At 44.4% G+C, this 17,468-nt stretch overlaps 1 protein-coding gene across 1 annotated transcript in view; it reads right to left on the bottom strand.

The window, feature by feature from the left end:
• Window positions 1-17,468, bottom strand: part of STRIP2 (striatin interacting protein 2) — a 90,976-nt gene that overhangs the window by 37,317 nt on the left and 36,191 nt on the right. The window contains exons 8-13 of the mRNA XM_040343247.1: window positions 9,726-9,853; window positions 9,302-9,481; window positions 5,799-6,010; window positions 4,780-4,845; window positions 4,629-4,692; window positions 1,913-1,984 (exon numbers count right to left, since the gene is read on the bottom strand). Coding sequence (XP_040199181.1) covers window positions 1,913-1,984; window positions 4,629-4,692; window positions 4,780-4,845; window positions 5,799-6,010; window positions 9,302-9,481; window positions 9,726-9,853 — 722 coding nt within the window. The remainder of the gene's footprint in view (window positions 1-1,912; window positions 1,985-4,628; window positions 4,693-4,779; window positions 4,846-5,798; window positions 6,011-9,301; window positions 9,482-9,725; window positions 9,854-17,468) is intronic.

Raw genomic sequence — 17,468 nt, 5'->3', positions numbered from 1 at the left:
CCACACCCACAGAGGCCTTTAGGAACTCAACTACTCCTGCAAGGGATCACTGCTCTGTACATGTATAGCACCCTGCCAGCAAATCATTCAATACAAAAGTACCCAAATTGTGCCTGCCTGTAGGAGCCAGTGCCAACCAGCAACCTTGCAGGTTTTTCCTGATCTTCTATAGCGTGGGCTGGGTAGTGTCCCTCTTGGCCCAAGACCAAGTGACTGATCCAGAAAAGCCAATACTTTTCCCCACCAGAGGAGCCAACAATGAGGCTTAACAGAGAAAATCTTCACAGAGGCTTCACAGGCACATGATTACCTTCAAAAACTGAGGTGTGCAGAGCTGGAAGAGGACATGTTAGGGTAGGGATTAATGCCCTTTCATTAGGCAAGTATTAATTCCTGAAAGGGACAGCATAACAAAATTATTATGAATTCTGCGATGTCCGACATAGAAATACAATTTTTGTTCCTGAGTTTAGGCAAGCTGTAAATGAGATTGGTACTACTATGGCACAAGCACAGTGTACTTTTTCTGTACCACTTATTTTTTAGATACCATTACAGGATGCTCATCAGTGACGGCTGGTGCTCAATATATTTTTTTTGGGGGGGGGAGCAGGAGACGGATGGCGGTGATCAGTGAACCCCCCACGGGAGACTGACGGCGGCGACCAGTCATTTCCCCCTGACCAATTAGTTCTCAGGACCCGCTTCATGATTGGCCAGGAGAAGAATCAGGAAGACAATATTATATTAATTCGCTATTCTCGCACATCTGGGTGGGCTCAGGGCGCAGTGCTCTGCACCCCAAACCCACCCTTTTTTTTAAGCCAGTTAGAGCGTCAGGCTTATGTCCTTAAAAAAAAAACAAAAAAACACAACGCTCCTATTGAAATCCATGCGTCCGGCACACTGCATGTAGATTAGGGGTCGGATGAATGGTTTAGGGAGAGCGGTTCCCCTAATGGACAGGCTGCCACTGCCGAACATATCGTTTTTGATAAGAGAATATCATGGAAAGGACCTATGTATATTTTTTTTTTTGAAACTTGTTTTTATTAGTTTTTCACAAGTACAAGTACAGGTACAGTGGTCCAAAAAGTAATGGCACAGTAGTTGGAACAATAAGGACCTATGTATATTAGTATAGAACTGAGGATTTACCATTCTTAAAACACTCTCTGGCTGCCTTTAGTTTGGAAGGTCTACCATGTTCATAAGAATAGCATCAATGTTTTGGTCGTATACTTTTTTTTTTGTTACAAACACCTAAACATTTTTGGATCAAGGAACTGACAAACATTGTGGGTACCCCAATATCCTCATCCTCCAATCTGGAAGTCCATGTTGAGAACTTCCTCAGTTTTTTCTTGCTATGCACGGTGTGTGTCAGAAAAGGTCTCTGTTCTATTAAGGGACACCTGACTCAGAACAACAGAGTTGGAGGTGCTTGGCTCAGAGCTCTGAAACTGAGATGTATCATGTACATCAGGGGGTCTCCAAACTTTCTAAAAAAAAAAAAAACAGTTTACGGTCCTTTCGATTTGGGGTGGGGGGGGGGGGATAGGGGGTCGGACTTGCCAGCGGGAATATCATTTTTTTCTGGCATCAGTGGGAACAAACCATACACCATCTTTGGTATTCAGGGGAAGAATTGTTGGTGTCAGTAGGAGAAATAGCACCCCTTTGTTGAGGTCAGTGGCAGGAACTATGGCCCATTGTTGGGGTCAGTGGCAGGAACTATGGCCCATTGTTGGGGTCAGTGGACAGAATAGGGTCTCATATCAGTAGAATGAATAGCACCCAAAGTGCCAGTTTAAGTCAAGCAAAGGGCCGCAGTTTGGAGAGCCCTGATGTACATAATTGAAATTTGGCACACATTTACAATTGTAATATCAATTAACAACAATCCTCTTACCAGCGACATGGGACATTGTTCCAGCCCTTGTTCCTTTTTAATCTGCACATCAGAAACTGAAACATACTTGTGCTGAAACAAAGAAAGTTGTAAAGTGCCATTGTTATGTTGCATCACATAACCCACACAGAGCAATCTAAAGCCGAGCACTGTTGAGTCAAAACACACTTTAGCCTCAATTATTCATGACAATGCAGGGAAGCAGCCAACATAGAAATATGTAGCCTCAACAGATATTGGAAGCACATATAAAAACGGCATTTACAAGCATAATGTCACCATATACTGTAACCATTTATACAATGCCTGACTAATATGCCTGGTAATATTCACTCTGGACTATCTTCCCCATCTACTAGCCCCTCCAATGCTAAAAACTATATTTTGCTGCTGTTCCTGGATTTAATCGCAGAATTACTTTACTGAAAGGATTTAAAAAATTTCACACAATGAAAATGTGAAGATTCACTTTGTGATTATCCAATCGTGTGCAGATAAAATACACAAACCAGGATTTTATTTTCATACAATTGGGGAACTGAAATTGTATTATTTGAACATTGTCAAGTAATTTAGTCAATCAGATGCAGTATGTCAATCAGTGCTAATATAACAAGCGGCGGGTTATCTGCTTGGCAGAGAAAAAAAAAAATTAAAAAAAAAAAAAAAAAAAAAAAAATCGCATTCATGGAGTTATATCCCCATATGCTTAAGATTGCCAATCTATACCTGCAGCTGGACAGCCTTGAAGCACCAAGATCATATACAAAATTCACCAGGTATACCAGAAATTTGGAGGAGACAAAACTTGCCTCAAGGTTTCTGTACTACAAACACTTAAGAGATAAAACCTAGATTGAACTCCTCTGTTGGCACTGGTACGAACACTTGCTGGTCAATCAACTCTCTTAACAGGGACAAAAGTGCCGAGGCTTTCATAAGGTCTCTCAGACAAGAGGTTAGAAGAAAATCTTGAATGAGGCTTGCAGGAAAAAAACTCTACAAGACAGCCTTTGCCTATCAGCCTCTGACCATACACACTGGGCGTAATGTTGTGCCAATGCAGTAGGAACATCTGCAATCTCCCTCCTACTGGACCCAGTGAGTTATTGAGGTTTGTTGGCTTTTCAGATACAGGAAAGTACAAAATTATAGAAAGTACAGTTATTGGTTACAGAGCAGTATGAATGTTCATATGGCATGTCGATTAAATAGGTAAACTCCAAATATGTTTGCTCCAGTCATATTTGAGAACAGTAAAGTACATCACATCTGTACACATAAACCACAAAATAATGCATAGAGAGAGTTAACTCATCTGTGTAACCTTTTTTTGTGGTGCCATTGGTTCCCGTTTCCATTGTCACGGTCTCCTCTCCCCGCAGCATGTAAACAGAGGGCAGAGTGGAAGAAGGAAAAACAAAAGCATAGACACTATAAACTCCTGCCAGGAACCAAAGGACCGCACTACCTGCAAGACCTCAAACTAGAAGGCCGCTCCTTCCAACGATCCACAGAAATGCGGAATCAGCCCTAAGAACCCAAAACCCAAGGTGGCTGGGCTCAGGGAAATCCTAAATATTAAGGCATCATGTAGCTGAGAAGGAACAAAAGACTGCAACCTACTCCCAAACCCAGAGGTTGAAGAGAGAGTGAAAAAGAAAAAAGGTGCTCCACAACTGCTATAGAAGGCAAGCCACCCACATCCACAGTAGAAGGGACCGTACATGAAAGAGCTTAACTTTTTGTACTAAAATGCTTTTCCATATTTATTGAAGGACACAGCAGATCTATGATTGATGGGCTTGATGTCACCACTTGCAGGACGATGCTAGGTACAAATAAAGCTAAAAAACACATCCAAGGGGCGCCTACTGTCAGGTGGCCAACAGAGATCAGTTAGTAGCCAGCAGTAACAGTATAAAAACACTGAGACAGCCAAAATAGAGGACTGGACGGGTGCTAAAGATGTAAACCGATACACCCATACCCATCAGGAGAATACTCGTCCAACACAGGCAAATCTGAGACTTGTAGTTCTTCATCCAACAAAGTATCTCCAGGTGGGTAGACGAACACCTGATCCCATGTTGATCCAAATATCAGCTGAACACATGGCACCTCAACGGAAGGACCAAGTCTGACAGACCTCCATGTCCACTTGGGTGTGAAAACCATAGTTAAAGTAATCTCATCAACTGGAGCAAATGTAGATCAAGAGGCACACAAAAAAAAAAAAAAAAATTAGCCCTGTGTTGCAGATGGGATGGGAGGTTTGGCATTAGCAGGGGGCCACCCCTTGTGTGTATATTAAACTTTGCTTGCACCTAGCATCCTGTAAGTGGCGATATCAAAGCCATCCATTATGAAAATCTGCTGCAACCAATAACAAATATAAAAAAACACTATCTACTTACTAATGCTAGCAGCATAAGGATTAAGTTAATGTTGATTTAGAGAGTTTATTTCCACTTAAAAAAAGACAGAGTGGTGTGTAACAGATGGAACACTAAAAAGAAGATGGCTGCCAACTTTCATTAAATAAAGAAGGTATGGGATGGGTTGCAATGGATTACTGTTCTTGGCAGGGCTTTACTGAATAAAATTACATTTATAAAACACCTTTTAAAAGTTGTCAACAAAGATAAAAAGCGGATTCAATTTACTCTCAGATACACCTGGTAGATATGAAATTACAGGAATTATTTGTTGTTACCTGCTTTAAAATCTTCACACTCTCATGAATAGGCCGTGGTAATCCTACCAGCGTATCGGTGTCACTACACAGGAGAAAATGCATCACATAAAGGGGCTAATGGTAGATAATAGAATGCAGGTGAGAACAGCATCAAGATTATTATACTCACTGCCCTAATGTGAATCCAATGAACTTGTTTCGACTCATCTCCAGGAAATTTTCAATGTCTCTCTCTCTGAAACAAAAATATACAGATAAGATTCTATTTCTACAAACAGAAGCTGCAACCGATAACCAGCATAGTACTATTTATGGCAACTAGCACCCCAACCCTTTGACCCGATAACATTGACTCAAATATATCCACCATCTGCACCAATGCACTTAATAAACTCTATGACGTCTAAAAAATAAAAAAAAGAAGATTATAAACATTTGAGAATATATAAAAAGGTTTTTATTAGCAAGAACAATCCTGTCTTGTTTTTTAGGCTAACAAAATGCAAAGGACAGGGCAGATCAACAATGCAGCCTTCATATGAACCTTCTGCCTGCATATAGTCACTATGTCAGTGACAGCCGAGGTCCCCACTGGTGATCAAAAAGGAATCAAAGTGGTTCCTGATTGTCAGGATATCAGGGAACTGGAGAAAGTGCGGAGAGGGTCCACCAAACTGATGAGAGGCATGGAGGAGCTCAGCTATGAGGAAAGATTAGAGGAACAGAATTTATTCTCTCTTGAGAAGAGGAGATTAAGGGGGGATATGATCAACATGTAAAAAAATACATAAGTGGTCCATATAGGGAGGATGAGGGAGAAGAGAGGAGGAGGAGAAACTTTCCACCATAGCTGGATGTGATACAATGCTTTACAAGACTACGGTGCCCTTGCTGCCTGAAAAGAAATGGGCAAGTACAAAAACATACAATATTTCATATTTACATGAGCAAAAAAACATGCATGGGCTTGCCTCTTGTATACTAAGGAGCATGTTTATTAATATTTAGGAGGCAGTATATGGCACATAAGACAAGGATGGGGTTTGGTGATGTGCTTTGTGTGTGATGGAAAAGAAGACAAAATAATACTTATTGCAGGCCCAGGGCTGTGCAGTTGTGAAACCAAATCACTGCATAGTGCGTTTAACTGGTATACATTAGTGACGACTCAAAATTTTGTTCCCTCACCTTACTTTAGGTGCCCAAGGAAGACCCCTAGGGAAGCACACTCGCTCGGTGTGGATTCTCAGGCAAGCCATTGGCTGTGACATGACATCCCTTTCTTGTACATCAGACTCTGCCTCCACCATGTTCTCCGAATCCTCATTTTCATCCTCGTCCCCCCCTGCAGATTCCTCGCTCTTGAAAGGGTCTCTCTCATTATAGACATCAAGACTGTCCTGTTATATATAAATAATGAAGCAGAAATTATTACCTTAGATATAAAAAAAAAAAAAAAAAAGCACTAGTTAAGCAGGATGCATAGAGGGCAAAAAAAACAACTCATTGGGATTTATTTACCGAGGCTGCATTCATACCTTAGCATTTCAAAGTTGCGTGTTTTTAACCACAATTTTTACAGTAGATTTTGCACAAGTCACCAATGTAAAAAGCAGAAAAACACCTGTAATCTGCCCCAAAGAAGCTCAGGTTCTTTTTTTATGCTCAAGGTGTTTTTCAGGCCTTTTGTTCCATGTGACAAAACGCTCAGATGTGAACTGGTGCCATTGAAATTAACAGGATTTTGCTTGTTGGGCGTTTTTCAAGCTGAAAATGCCGAGGTGTGAATGCAGCCTAAAGCTGGAGAGTGCAAAAGTCAGCTTCTAACCTCAGCTTGTTCAATTAAGCTTTGGCAATAAAACCTGGAAGCCGATTGGGTCAATTTACTAAAGCTGGAGAGTGCACAATTTAGAAATTCCTGTGATGTAATGGGCCTTACTTCTGCAGGTTGGGATTTACCTCAGGTTCTACTCATCCACGGTTATTGGAAAAGTAAAGGAAAATTAGTCCCATCTTTTATTAATAAAAATGCTGACACGACATGCACTTTCTAGAAACCTTTAGCATCTATGCTAAAAAAAAAAAAAAAAAGTAAAAATTCTATTTCAATTATTTCTAGTCTACTATTAATCTGTACAATCTTGAAGTTTGTACATTTACTTTATGATGAACCTACATATATACCTCCAGAATTCACTATGCCCTGTGAATAGTACCTCTGCGTCACATTTCACAGAGCCTGCCTTCTGGACTACAGAGATGCTGAGAAGGAGATTCAGGAAAAGGGGTCCGTACAAAAAATGTCTGCTTATGTAGCGCCCCCTTACTTTCAGTATGGGCACTACGCTAAAGTTAGTGGGGGAATGGGAGAGTTATTTTGCTCCCATTCATAATTTGTTAAATTTGGGCTGCTGTCATTCCTGGACTGTCCTGTAGGTCAGTCTGCGCTCCAGGGGTGCCGATCCCACCCCTGGGTGACAGTTGGCGCTAGAGGGGTTCTGGCAGAGCCACTTTTCCCCAGAAGCCAATTAGAGGAGTTTTCCCTCGCGGGGCATGCTGGGGGAGGGTATATCTGTGGCAGACGCCATTGTTCTTGGTTCTTCGCGGGTTCCAGGTGTGGCACCCACCTTTAGGGTGTGCGCATCCAACAGACCCCGGCGATATGGCCTACCAGGCCGGGGTCGCATGCTACGCGGAGCTCCATGCTGCTGAAAGGGGCCCCAATGACATGCTGGGTCCCCAGCTCTATTGAAGAGATCCCAAGCTATGTGCTGTGCGGTGGGGAATCAGCTCAAGGAGAACCCGGAGGCAGGTTATCTGAGAGGCTGGGACGAACCATCGGGGATCTGGGTGACCGAATACTGACAGATAACCTCAGTACTGTCAGTCGGTGACGCCAAAGGAAAAGACTGGTGAGGAATCGCTCTGCTGTTCACCATTGTCAGCATCGAGCCTGTGGCAGAGGCCTCATCTGGCATCTTATTTAAGGTCAGAGCCAAGTCAGTGGAAAGTGACTTGTTCTTCCCAGCAACTTTAAAGTGACACTTCGGCTGCCAGGCTCAAGCAGGAGTCTGTCCGGGGGCACTTCACCCACTCTGGCTAGAGTGGCGACTAACTGTATCTACTACTACTGGGAGCAGGATTGCTCGTTTCATATCCAGGCCTGATACTGCAAAGTTCTCTCTCTTCCTCAACCTTTTTTCTCTACCTCATGTTGATGTTGGTCGTGTTGGGCCGAGAAATAAAGCATTCAGAAAATCTTACTTACTGATTGGACATTCGTTTACTGCTCTACTCACTGCAATCACCCTAGACAACGATAAGAAGTAACTTAATACGCCGATCCCAAAACAACCAGCGGCTCCTGAGGGGGTAGTGCTACACTTGCAAACAGCAAGGTACCATGAGATATGCAGTCCTTAGAAATTGATAGTAAAACAGAAGACGAGAGGCTGCAAAGCATGCTGGGAATTCAGGAAGATATGAAAAGAGATAGCCAGCACTCAACATAAAATACGTTTTTTTTATTTAAGCTTGGATTGTGAAATAGAGCTCGTTTGTACTGCTACTACAATGCTGATGTTCTAAAATAAGTTTATGCTGTGACCACAGATTTCTCTTTTTATTTTATTTTTTAAAGAGAATCCCACCAAAATCTATAGCCTCAAATTGGTTCACCAAATCACCAAGTGATGACAATGTATAACCATTTCCCCCCAACATGCAGATAAAAACACATAGCTAAAAACTCTTATTACAATTAATCTAACAAAAGGATTCACCCCGGGACATTAAATGAAGTGGGTACCGTTACCGCCAGTAAGAATAACAATAGTTATTACAGTATATAATCAAGTAAAATTCTTTACATGCATAGATAACACCAACAGTTGCCAATAAAAAGATACATAAACAAAAGACACAGCTGTGTGTGTCCTCACTGAGATTGCCTGCTGTGTCATTACTTTTAAACTTGGGATATTCACCATACTCAGCCTATACTTTTTATGGACCAACGAGGTCTCTATGTATATATCACTACACCTATGCCATGCCTGCTCTCCGTTTGGCCCCTGGTGGGGTCCCTTTCTGACTCCGGCCCCTCAGCTCCCGGGTGAGGCACCTGCTGCCGCCGTCTTGGGGCCGCACACCTGTAGCCATGGTCAAGCTCAGTGGTACAGTGTTACACACCCCTGAAGAGCGAGCTGGATCTTGTGAAACTAGTCGGGTAGTATGATGCCCGTGATACTACATTTATGTACCAATACCTTTTGTTTATGTATCTTTTTATTGGCAACTGTTGGTGTTATCTATGCATGTAAAGAATTTTACTTGATTATATATTGTAATAACTATTGTTATTCTTACTGGCGGTAACAGTGCCCACTTAGTTTAAAGTCCCGGGGGAAATTCTTTTGTTTGACTATATGTTATAGGGATGGAAGTGTGTTACTGGGGACACCAGACCTTTCCTCTTTCTGCTTATTACAATTAATGGGCAATAAACACTATCAACCTAAATGAAAATAAGAAACAGGAAACATGCCATTAGCCATTTTTGTTTCTTTTATTAAAGTGAACAGTTTATTTTTTTTACTTTTCCATTGACAGTCATATGTGCTGCAATGCAGTCACTTGCCCCCCACAAAAGAGAACAGTTTATACAGTACTAAAGTCTACGTAAAGCATACCCTGCGGCTACGTCGCCCCCTCTTCTGCTGCTCGCCAAATTCTATTCCATAGGATGGAGGAGCAGTGGGCCTCATGTTCTTCATCACTTGTATACTGTCTTCCTGCAGTGGTGGCAGACCCAACTCTGCTCTCTTTCGCTCCTTCATCTTCTGTAGCTCGGAGAATCCCCCTAGTGTAAACTAAGTACAGTACATTACTCAGTGAAAATGACCTTGTGGATATGTTTGTAGCTACTTAGTAATGGGGAAAAAAAAAAAAACCCCCACACAACACCCCCCCCCCCCCCAAATAAATAATAATATGAGCAGACTCAATGGACTACTCAGTCTTTTTCTGCCATCACTTTCCTATGTTATTACATTAAGATCACATATACTATATACAAAAAATATAGTTTAAAACATCACAGAGTACTGAACATACCAAAAGAACTTTCCAGAGCAATAGCAGGACCTTCTTCATGGGAAAATGTGGAGAGTGGCCACTACAGAACTTGGCAACCATTGTGAAGAGGAGATGAGAAAATGGTTCCTCGCCATTGGATGGAAAAGCTAAAAAACGCATACATTAGAAGAGTTGCAATTTAGGATATATACATGAACTGAAAAAAAAGTTAAGGAGATAAGCAATACACATAAAATCTGAAATTAGATGCGCAAAACATGGCTTTTCAGAACAGAGGGTATGCGAGAAAAAATAAATAAATTGCTAATTTTTAATAAAACATTTTAAAGCGGAGCTCCACCCTAAAGTGGAACTCCCGCTGATCAGAACCTTCCACCCCTCCGGTGTCATATTTGACATCTTTCAGGGAGGAGGGGGGTGCAGATACCCGTCTAAAGATAGGTATTTGCACCCACTTCCGGCCACACAGTCTCGGGCAGACTGCGGGCAGGACGTCACCTCCCATCCTCCCCATGTTGTGCTCTGGGAACACTCGGCTCCCAGACACAGCGGGAGTCAATCAGCAGGCGCAGCGCAAATCGCGCATGCGCCGTAGGGAACCGGGTAGTGAAGCCGGAGCGCTTCACTTCCTGGTTCCCTCACCGAGGATGGCGGGGGGGGGGGCAGCAGAGTGACGAGCGATCGCCCGTCCTCTGCTGCGGATGGCGCTGGACTCCAGGACAGGTAAGTGTCCGAATATTAAAAGTCAACAGCTGCAGTATTTGTAGCTGCTGGCTTTTAAAAAAATGTTTTTCCATGCCACATCCGCTTTAAGTGAACCAGTAAGGCCCAGACTTATGTAAAAATCTGAAGATTGAAGGGGTTGTAAAGGTTCGTCTTTTATTTTTTAAATTGGTTCCTTTAAGCTAGTGCATTGTTGGTTCACTTACCTTTTCCTTCCATTTCCCTTCTAAATATTTTTTTTTTCTTTGTTTGAATTTCTCACTTCCTGTTTCTCCTCAGTAAGCTTTCCACCATCATCTGAGCGGTGGAAAGTCATTTAGAACAGCTTACTGAGGAGGAACAGGAAGTGAGAAATTCAGACAAAAGAAAAAAAAACATTTAGGGCCAGATTCTCAAAAGGAGATACGACGGCGTATCTCCAGATACGCTGTCATATCTCCGAGTCTGGGCGGTTGTATCTATGCGCCCGATTCTTAGAATCAGTTACGCATAGATGTCTATTAGATCCGACCGGCGTAAGTCCGTTACGTCATCGGATCTTAACTGCATATTTACGCTGGCCGCTAGGGGCGTGTACACTGATTTACGCCTAGAAATATGTAAATCAGCTAGATACGCAAATTCACAAACGTACGCCCGGCCGACACAGTACAGTTACGCCGTTTAAGTTAGGCTTTTCCCGGCGTAAAGTTACCCCTGCTATATGGTGGCGTACCAATGTTAAGTATTGACGTCTTTCCCGCGTCGAATTTTGAATATTTTACGTCGTTTGTGCAAGTCGTCTGTGAATGGGGCTGGACGTCATTTACGTTCACGTCGAAACCAATACGTCCTTGTGGCATACTTTGGAGCAATGCACACTGGGATATTCCACGGACGGCGAATGCGCCGTTCGTGAAAAACGTCAATCACGTCGGGTCACAAGTTCTTTACAGAAAACACGCCCCCCTGTTCCAAATTTGAATATTTACGCTACGCCGCCGCAACTTACGGAGCAAGTGCTTTGAGAATACAGCACTTGCCCGTCTAAGTTGCGGAGGCGTAACGTAAATAGGATACGTTACGCCCGCACAACAATACGCCGATCTACGAGAATCTGGCGCTTAGAAGGGAAATCAAAGGAAAAGGTAAGTGAACCAACAATGCACTAGCTTAAAGGAACCCATTTAGAAAATAAAAACGAACTTTTACAACCCCTTTAAGTCTCAAATTGAAATAAGAAAAAAACAACACCAGCCTAAATAATAAAAATAGATTTTTGAATAGAGGGATGAAGCAATTAAGATAAACTCCGATTATATTGCTGCCTATAAAAGCATTGGACACAGAAAAGCAAAAACAGAAAAATTCTCGCCCAGCCCAGTACTTGTACTCTGTGTGCCTCAGTTTTATGGCAAGAGTGTACCAAGAGCATAATCATAAGCAGAAGGGTGGAATCTGTGTCAACTCCATGTAATAGATTTTTTTTGGTAAGCTTGTCTCATTCAATTGAGGGACACAGCAATTTAGATACAATTGGGATGTGCAAAACAAAAAAAAAACAAACACAGCGCAATTAAGAGATAGGCAACAACAAAATACTAACAGACCCACACAACAAAGAGACGTGGGAACTGTCTGGCTCAAAGAGGACCCTCAGCCACCTGAAAGACCTTATGCATGAAGCTGGCATCAGATTAGACTTGAACATTCATCCACGAACATGTGAACAGAAGACCAGTTGGTAACCAAGCAGATCTGGGAAACCAAAACCCAATGCTGAAAAGTCCATGAACCATTCACAACTCTAGTAGAGTTTGCCTTGACAGGAAAGGTGGAGTCTGATCCTAATGAGCATAAGTTTGAATGACAGTTTGAGTCACTGAGAAATGCTGAGATAAGCTGCTTCTCGCTTATGAGGACCAACAGGAATGACAAAGAGAAAGTCTTTCCAATATGGGTAGCGTCTGCCAGCTAAACCCTCACAGAACAAACTTAATCCAGGCATAGAAGGAGATCCCCTCCTACTGAACTGGAGTTGGACACAGGGATGGAAGAACGAAAGTAAAAGAGCCAAAACTACCTTAGGCATGATGGAAGTTCTGGGCCTCAACACCACCATGTCCTTATGCAAGACCTAAAAGAGGCATTTCCAGGATATGGCTGCCATCTCAGACATTCGCCTGGCAGAGGTGATTGCAAGAAAAAAACTCAACCTTGTGAAAAAGTACAAAAGAGGAATATTCCTTACAAGTTTAAAAGCGGAGTTCCACCCAAAAATGGAACTTCCGCTTATCCCACTCCTCACCCCCTTACATGCCACATTTGGCATGTCATTTTTTTGGGGGGAGTGGGGGCTTCAGGAGAAGGGGACTTCCTGTCCCACTTCCTCCTTCCACCGAGGGGCTGCAAAGGCGATTAAGCTTAATCGCCTTTTGGCAGCCCCTCCCTGTAGGCGATCGCCTAGGACACGTGACAGGTCCTAGGCGATCGCCTGTCCAATCAAACAGCGCAGCGCGCGCATGCGCAGTGCCGCTCGCGCATGCGCAGTGGGTGCCCGGCCGTGAAGCCGAAAGCTGTCACGGCCGGGTGCCCACAGTGACAATGAAGACGCCGGCCGGGGAGGGGGGGGAGAGGAGCGGAGCCCCGGCCGGCACATCGCTGGAGCAGGTAAGTGTCTGTTTATTAAAAGCCAGCAGCTACACTTTTTGTAGCTGATGATTTTTAATAAACATAAATATTGGCTGGAACTCCCCTTTAAAGTGTGTTTTTTGTAGTGCCAAGAGAACCAAATTCAGATCCCACAGAAATACAGAGGACTACACACCAGCAGCCACATGGGAGACATCCTGTACGAAGGTCTTGATCAAAGAATAGGAAGCGAAGCAGCAGACTCTGAAACAGGATCGCCAGCACAGAGACCCGATTCTTGATGGTACTATAAAGGTCAACACACCAAAAAAAGAGATTTTTAATACAGCTTACCTGTAAAATCTTTTTCTTGGAGTACATCACGGGACACAGAGCGGCATATTCATTACTATGTGGGTTATATGGAGTACCTTCAGGTGATGGACACTGGCAATCTCAAAAACAGGAAGTGCCCCTCCCTATATAACCCCCTCCCATAGGAGGAGTACCTCAGTTTTGTAGCAAGCAGTATGCCTCCCAAAATGGTCCCCAAAAGAGGGGTGGGAGCTCTGTGTCCCGTGATGTACTCCAAGAAAAAGATTTTACAGGTAAGCTGTATTAAAAATCTCTTTTTCTTTATCGTACATCACGGGACACAGAGCGGCATATTCATTACTATATGGGATGTCCCAAAGCAATGCTTACAATGAGGGGAGGGAGAACATCTTCCTAAGACAAAATGATTTATTTTAGAGATATACTCAAATCATAATAAATCCAACTTAGTTGAGAAAAAATAAATTTTTAAATTTAACTCAAAAGGGAGCCCCCGGAATCCGAGGGTCTCAAACTGCAGCCTGCAGCACTGCCTGCCCAAAGGCTGTATCCGTATTCCTTCTTACGTCCAACTGGTAGAATTTTGTAAACGTGTGGACAGAAGACCAGGTTGCCGCCTTGCAAACTTGAGCCATAGAGATCTGGTGGTGTGCTGCCCAGGAGGCGCCCATGGCCCTAGTAGAATGAGCCTTTAATGATAACGGAGGAGGCAACCCTTTCAAGCCGTAGGCCTGAGTGATTAACTGTTTAATCCACCTCGAGATGGTGGATTTTGCAGCTGCCTGCCCCTTCTTGGGCCCATCCGGTAAAATGAACAACACCTCTGTTTTCCGGATCTTCTCTGTAGCTTTAAGATAGGCCTTCATGGCCCTGACAATATCCAAGGTATGCAGCAACCCTTCCTTTCTGGAAGTAGGTTTAGGAAAGAAGGATGGTAATACCAAATCCTGGTTTAGATGAAAACTGGATATAACCTTTGGTAGGAAGGAAGGATGAGGGCGGAGAACGACCTTGTCCTTATGCAAAATAAGATATGGTTCCTTACAGGATAAGGCTGCCAGTTCCGATACTCTTCTGGCGGAAACTATGGCGACCAAAAATACTAACTTCCTTGTCAGTAAAACCAAAGGAATTTCAGCCAACGGCTCAAAAGGTTGTTTCTGTAAACTTGACAGAACAAGATTTAGATCCCACGGACAAAGCGGGGATTTAACTGGAGGATTAATACGTAAGACCCCTTGAATGAAGGTCTTAACTAGCGAGTGGGTGGCCAGCGGCCACTGAAACCACACTGACAAAGCTGAAATCTGTCCTTTGATTGTGCTTAATGCCAGTCCTTTATCCACTCCTAGCTGGAGAAAACGTAATACTCTATCGATGGTAAACTTGCGAGAAAGCCATCGCTTGGACTCACACCAGCCTACATAGGCCTTCCAGACCCTGTAATAAATCACCCTAGAGACCGGTTTCCTGGCTCTGATTAGGGTAGAGATTACCTTCTGAGACAGACCTCTACCCCTGAGAATCAGGGATTCAGCTTCCAGGCCGTCAAATTTAGATGCCGTAAGGCAGGGTGGAGGATCGGACCTTGCGATAGCAGGTCTGGCCGTAGAGGTAGAGTCCAAGGGTCTCCCACTACCATCTTTAGGATTAGTGAATACCATGCCCTTCTGGGCCATGCTGGAGCTACCAGGATGACTGGTATGTGCTCCACCCTGATCCTGCGCAGCAGGCGGGGTAGTAACTGGAGCAGGGGAAATACATAAAGTAGTTTGAACTGATGCCAAGGGCAAACCAGCGCATCGGTTCCGCAGGCCATCGGATCCCTTGAGCGGGATATGAACCTGTCTAGTTTCTTGTTGAGTCTTGATGCCATGACGTCCACGTCCGGCACTCCCCATCTCTGGCAGAGTGTCTGAAAGACCTGTGGATGTAGAGACCATTCCCCCGGCAACAGAGTCTGGCGACTTAAAAAGTCCGCCTGAAGGTTGTCCACTCCTGGAATAAATATTGCCGATATGCAGGGCACATGAGCTTCTGCCCATAGGAGAATCAAGCTCACCTCTCTCTGAGCGGCTTGACTCTTGGTTCCCCCTTGGTGATTTATGTATGCCACTGCCGTGGCATTGTCCGATTGAATTCTCACCGGGAACCCCTGCAACTTGGACGTCCAAGCCCTGAGGGCTAGTCGAGCAGCTCTGAGCTCCAAGATGTTGATGGGCAACTGCTTCTCTGGCTTTGCCCAAGTGCCTTGGCGAGTGCAACCATCCAAAATTGCTCCCCAGCCTGTTAGGCTGGCGTCTGTGGTTACTATCTTCCAAGCCACTGGGCTGAAAGACTTCCCCTTCAGTAGATTCTGAGGGTCTAACCACCAACACAGACTTTGTCTGACTCTTGATGAGAGCGGCAACGGGATATCTAAGGCCTGTGGCCTCCTGCTCCAGGCTGACAGGATGGCTGCCTGCAGGATACGAGTGTGGCTCTGGGCGTACGGTACCGCCTCGAATGTGGCCACCATCTTGCCTAGTAACCGCATACATAGGCGAACAGTTGGTTCCTTCTTGCTTAGAACCAGTAGAATTAATTCCTTGATGGCTTTGACTTTTATCAGAGGCAGAAACACCCTCTGTTGTTCTGTGTCTAATCTCATGCCGAGATATTCCAACTGCCTTGTGGGCTGGAATGCTGATTTTTCTCGATTTAGGACCCAGCCGAACCTCTCGAGGTACTGGACTGTGAGGGCCAGGAGACGAGTGATCTATGACTAGGAGGTCGTCCAGGTATGCTAGGATCGTGACCCCTTGAATCCTTAGATTGGCTAGGATTGGAGCTAGGACCTTCGTGAACACCCGGGGGGCCGTAGCCAACCCGAAGGGAAGCGCCATGAATTGGAAATGACGTAGAGCCACCGAGAAGCGTAGAAATCTTTGATGTGGCTGGTAAACTGGAACATGAAGGTAAGCATCCTTTATGTCTATGGATGCCATAAAATCGTCCTTCTGAAGTGCGGCAACTGCTGACCGCACGGATTCCATCCGAAATGAGCGGACCTTTAGGTATGCATTTACCATTTTTAAGTCCAAAATTGGCCTGACATCGCCGTTGGGCTTTGGGATAATGAATAGATTGGAGTAGAAACCTAGCCCCTGTTCTTGGACTGGTACCTCTACTATTACCTCCTGAGAGAGTAGATGATTCAATGCCGCTATTAATGCGGCTCCCTTCTTCGGATCGTTTGGTACTCTTGACTCCTGAAAATGAGGAGGAGGAAACTTTAGGAAGTCTAGTTTGTAGCCTGTAGCCACGGAGGACCGTACCCATTTGTCGGGAATGCTGGCCTCCCAAACCTCTGTAAAGAGACGCAGTCTTCCCCCCACCTTCGAGGGTGGGGGCGCCCCTTCATAAGGCCGGCTTGGGGGCTGGCTTGCGAAACCACTGCTTCTTGCCTGCGCCGGCCTGTCCCTGCGACTTGTTAAAATTTGATCTTGCAGGAGGCCGTCGATACTGCTTGGTATTGGAGGGCCCCTGCCCAGGGGAGTACTGTCGTTTAAACGCAGGCCCCCGAAACTTCTTCTTGGTGGGCAAAAGAGTACTTTTTCCGCTTGAAATGGTCTGGATGTATTTGTCCAGGTCTTCTCCGAAGAGTCGTCCTCCATGGAAGGGGAACCCTACCAGGAGCTTCTTGCATGGGGGCTCTGCCTCCCAGCTCTTTAACCATAAGAGTCTTCTCATATGGATAAGGGATAATGATAGACGTGACGCTTGCTGGATCGAATCCTTAAATCGCATCTACCGTAAAGCGTATGGCCCTAGGGACGTCCGAAAATTCTTCTGCCTGCTGGGCAGGAATAAGTTTAAGCATCTGCTTAGCTTGATCCGATAATGCTTGCGCAACCCCAATTGCAGCCACAGCTGGCTGCACTACTGCCCTTGCAGTAGTGAAGGAGGTTTTAAGTAGCGTTTCCAAGCGTTTATCAACCGGATCCTTGAACACCTGTATGTTTTCTACAGGGCATGTTAAAGACTTGTTAACACATGAGATGGCTGCGTCTACAGCCGGGGCTGCCCATCTCTTGGAAAATTTCTCTTCCA

The sequence above is a fragment of the Rana temporaria genome, chromosome 3, assembly GCF_905171775.1.
Source record: "Rana temporaria chromosome 3, aRanTem1.1, whole genome shotgun sequence".
NCBI classification, from domain to species: domain Eukaryota; kingdom Metazoa; phylum Chordata; class Amphibia; order Anura; family Ranidae; genus Rana; species Rana temporaria.
The sequence above is the reverse complement of the archived record's forward strand: the minus strand, read 5'-3'. Positions and strand labels throughout refer to the sequence as shown.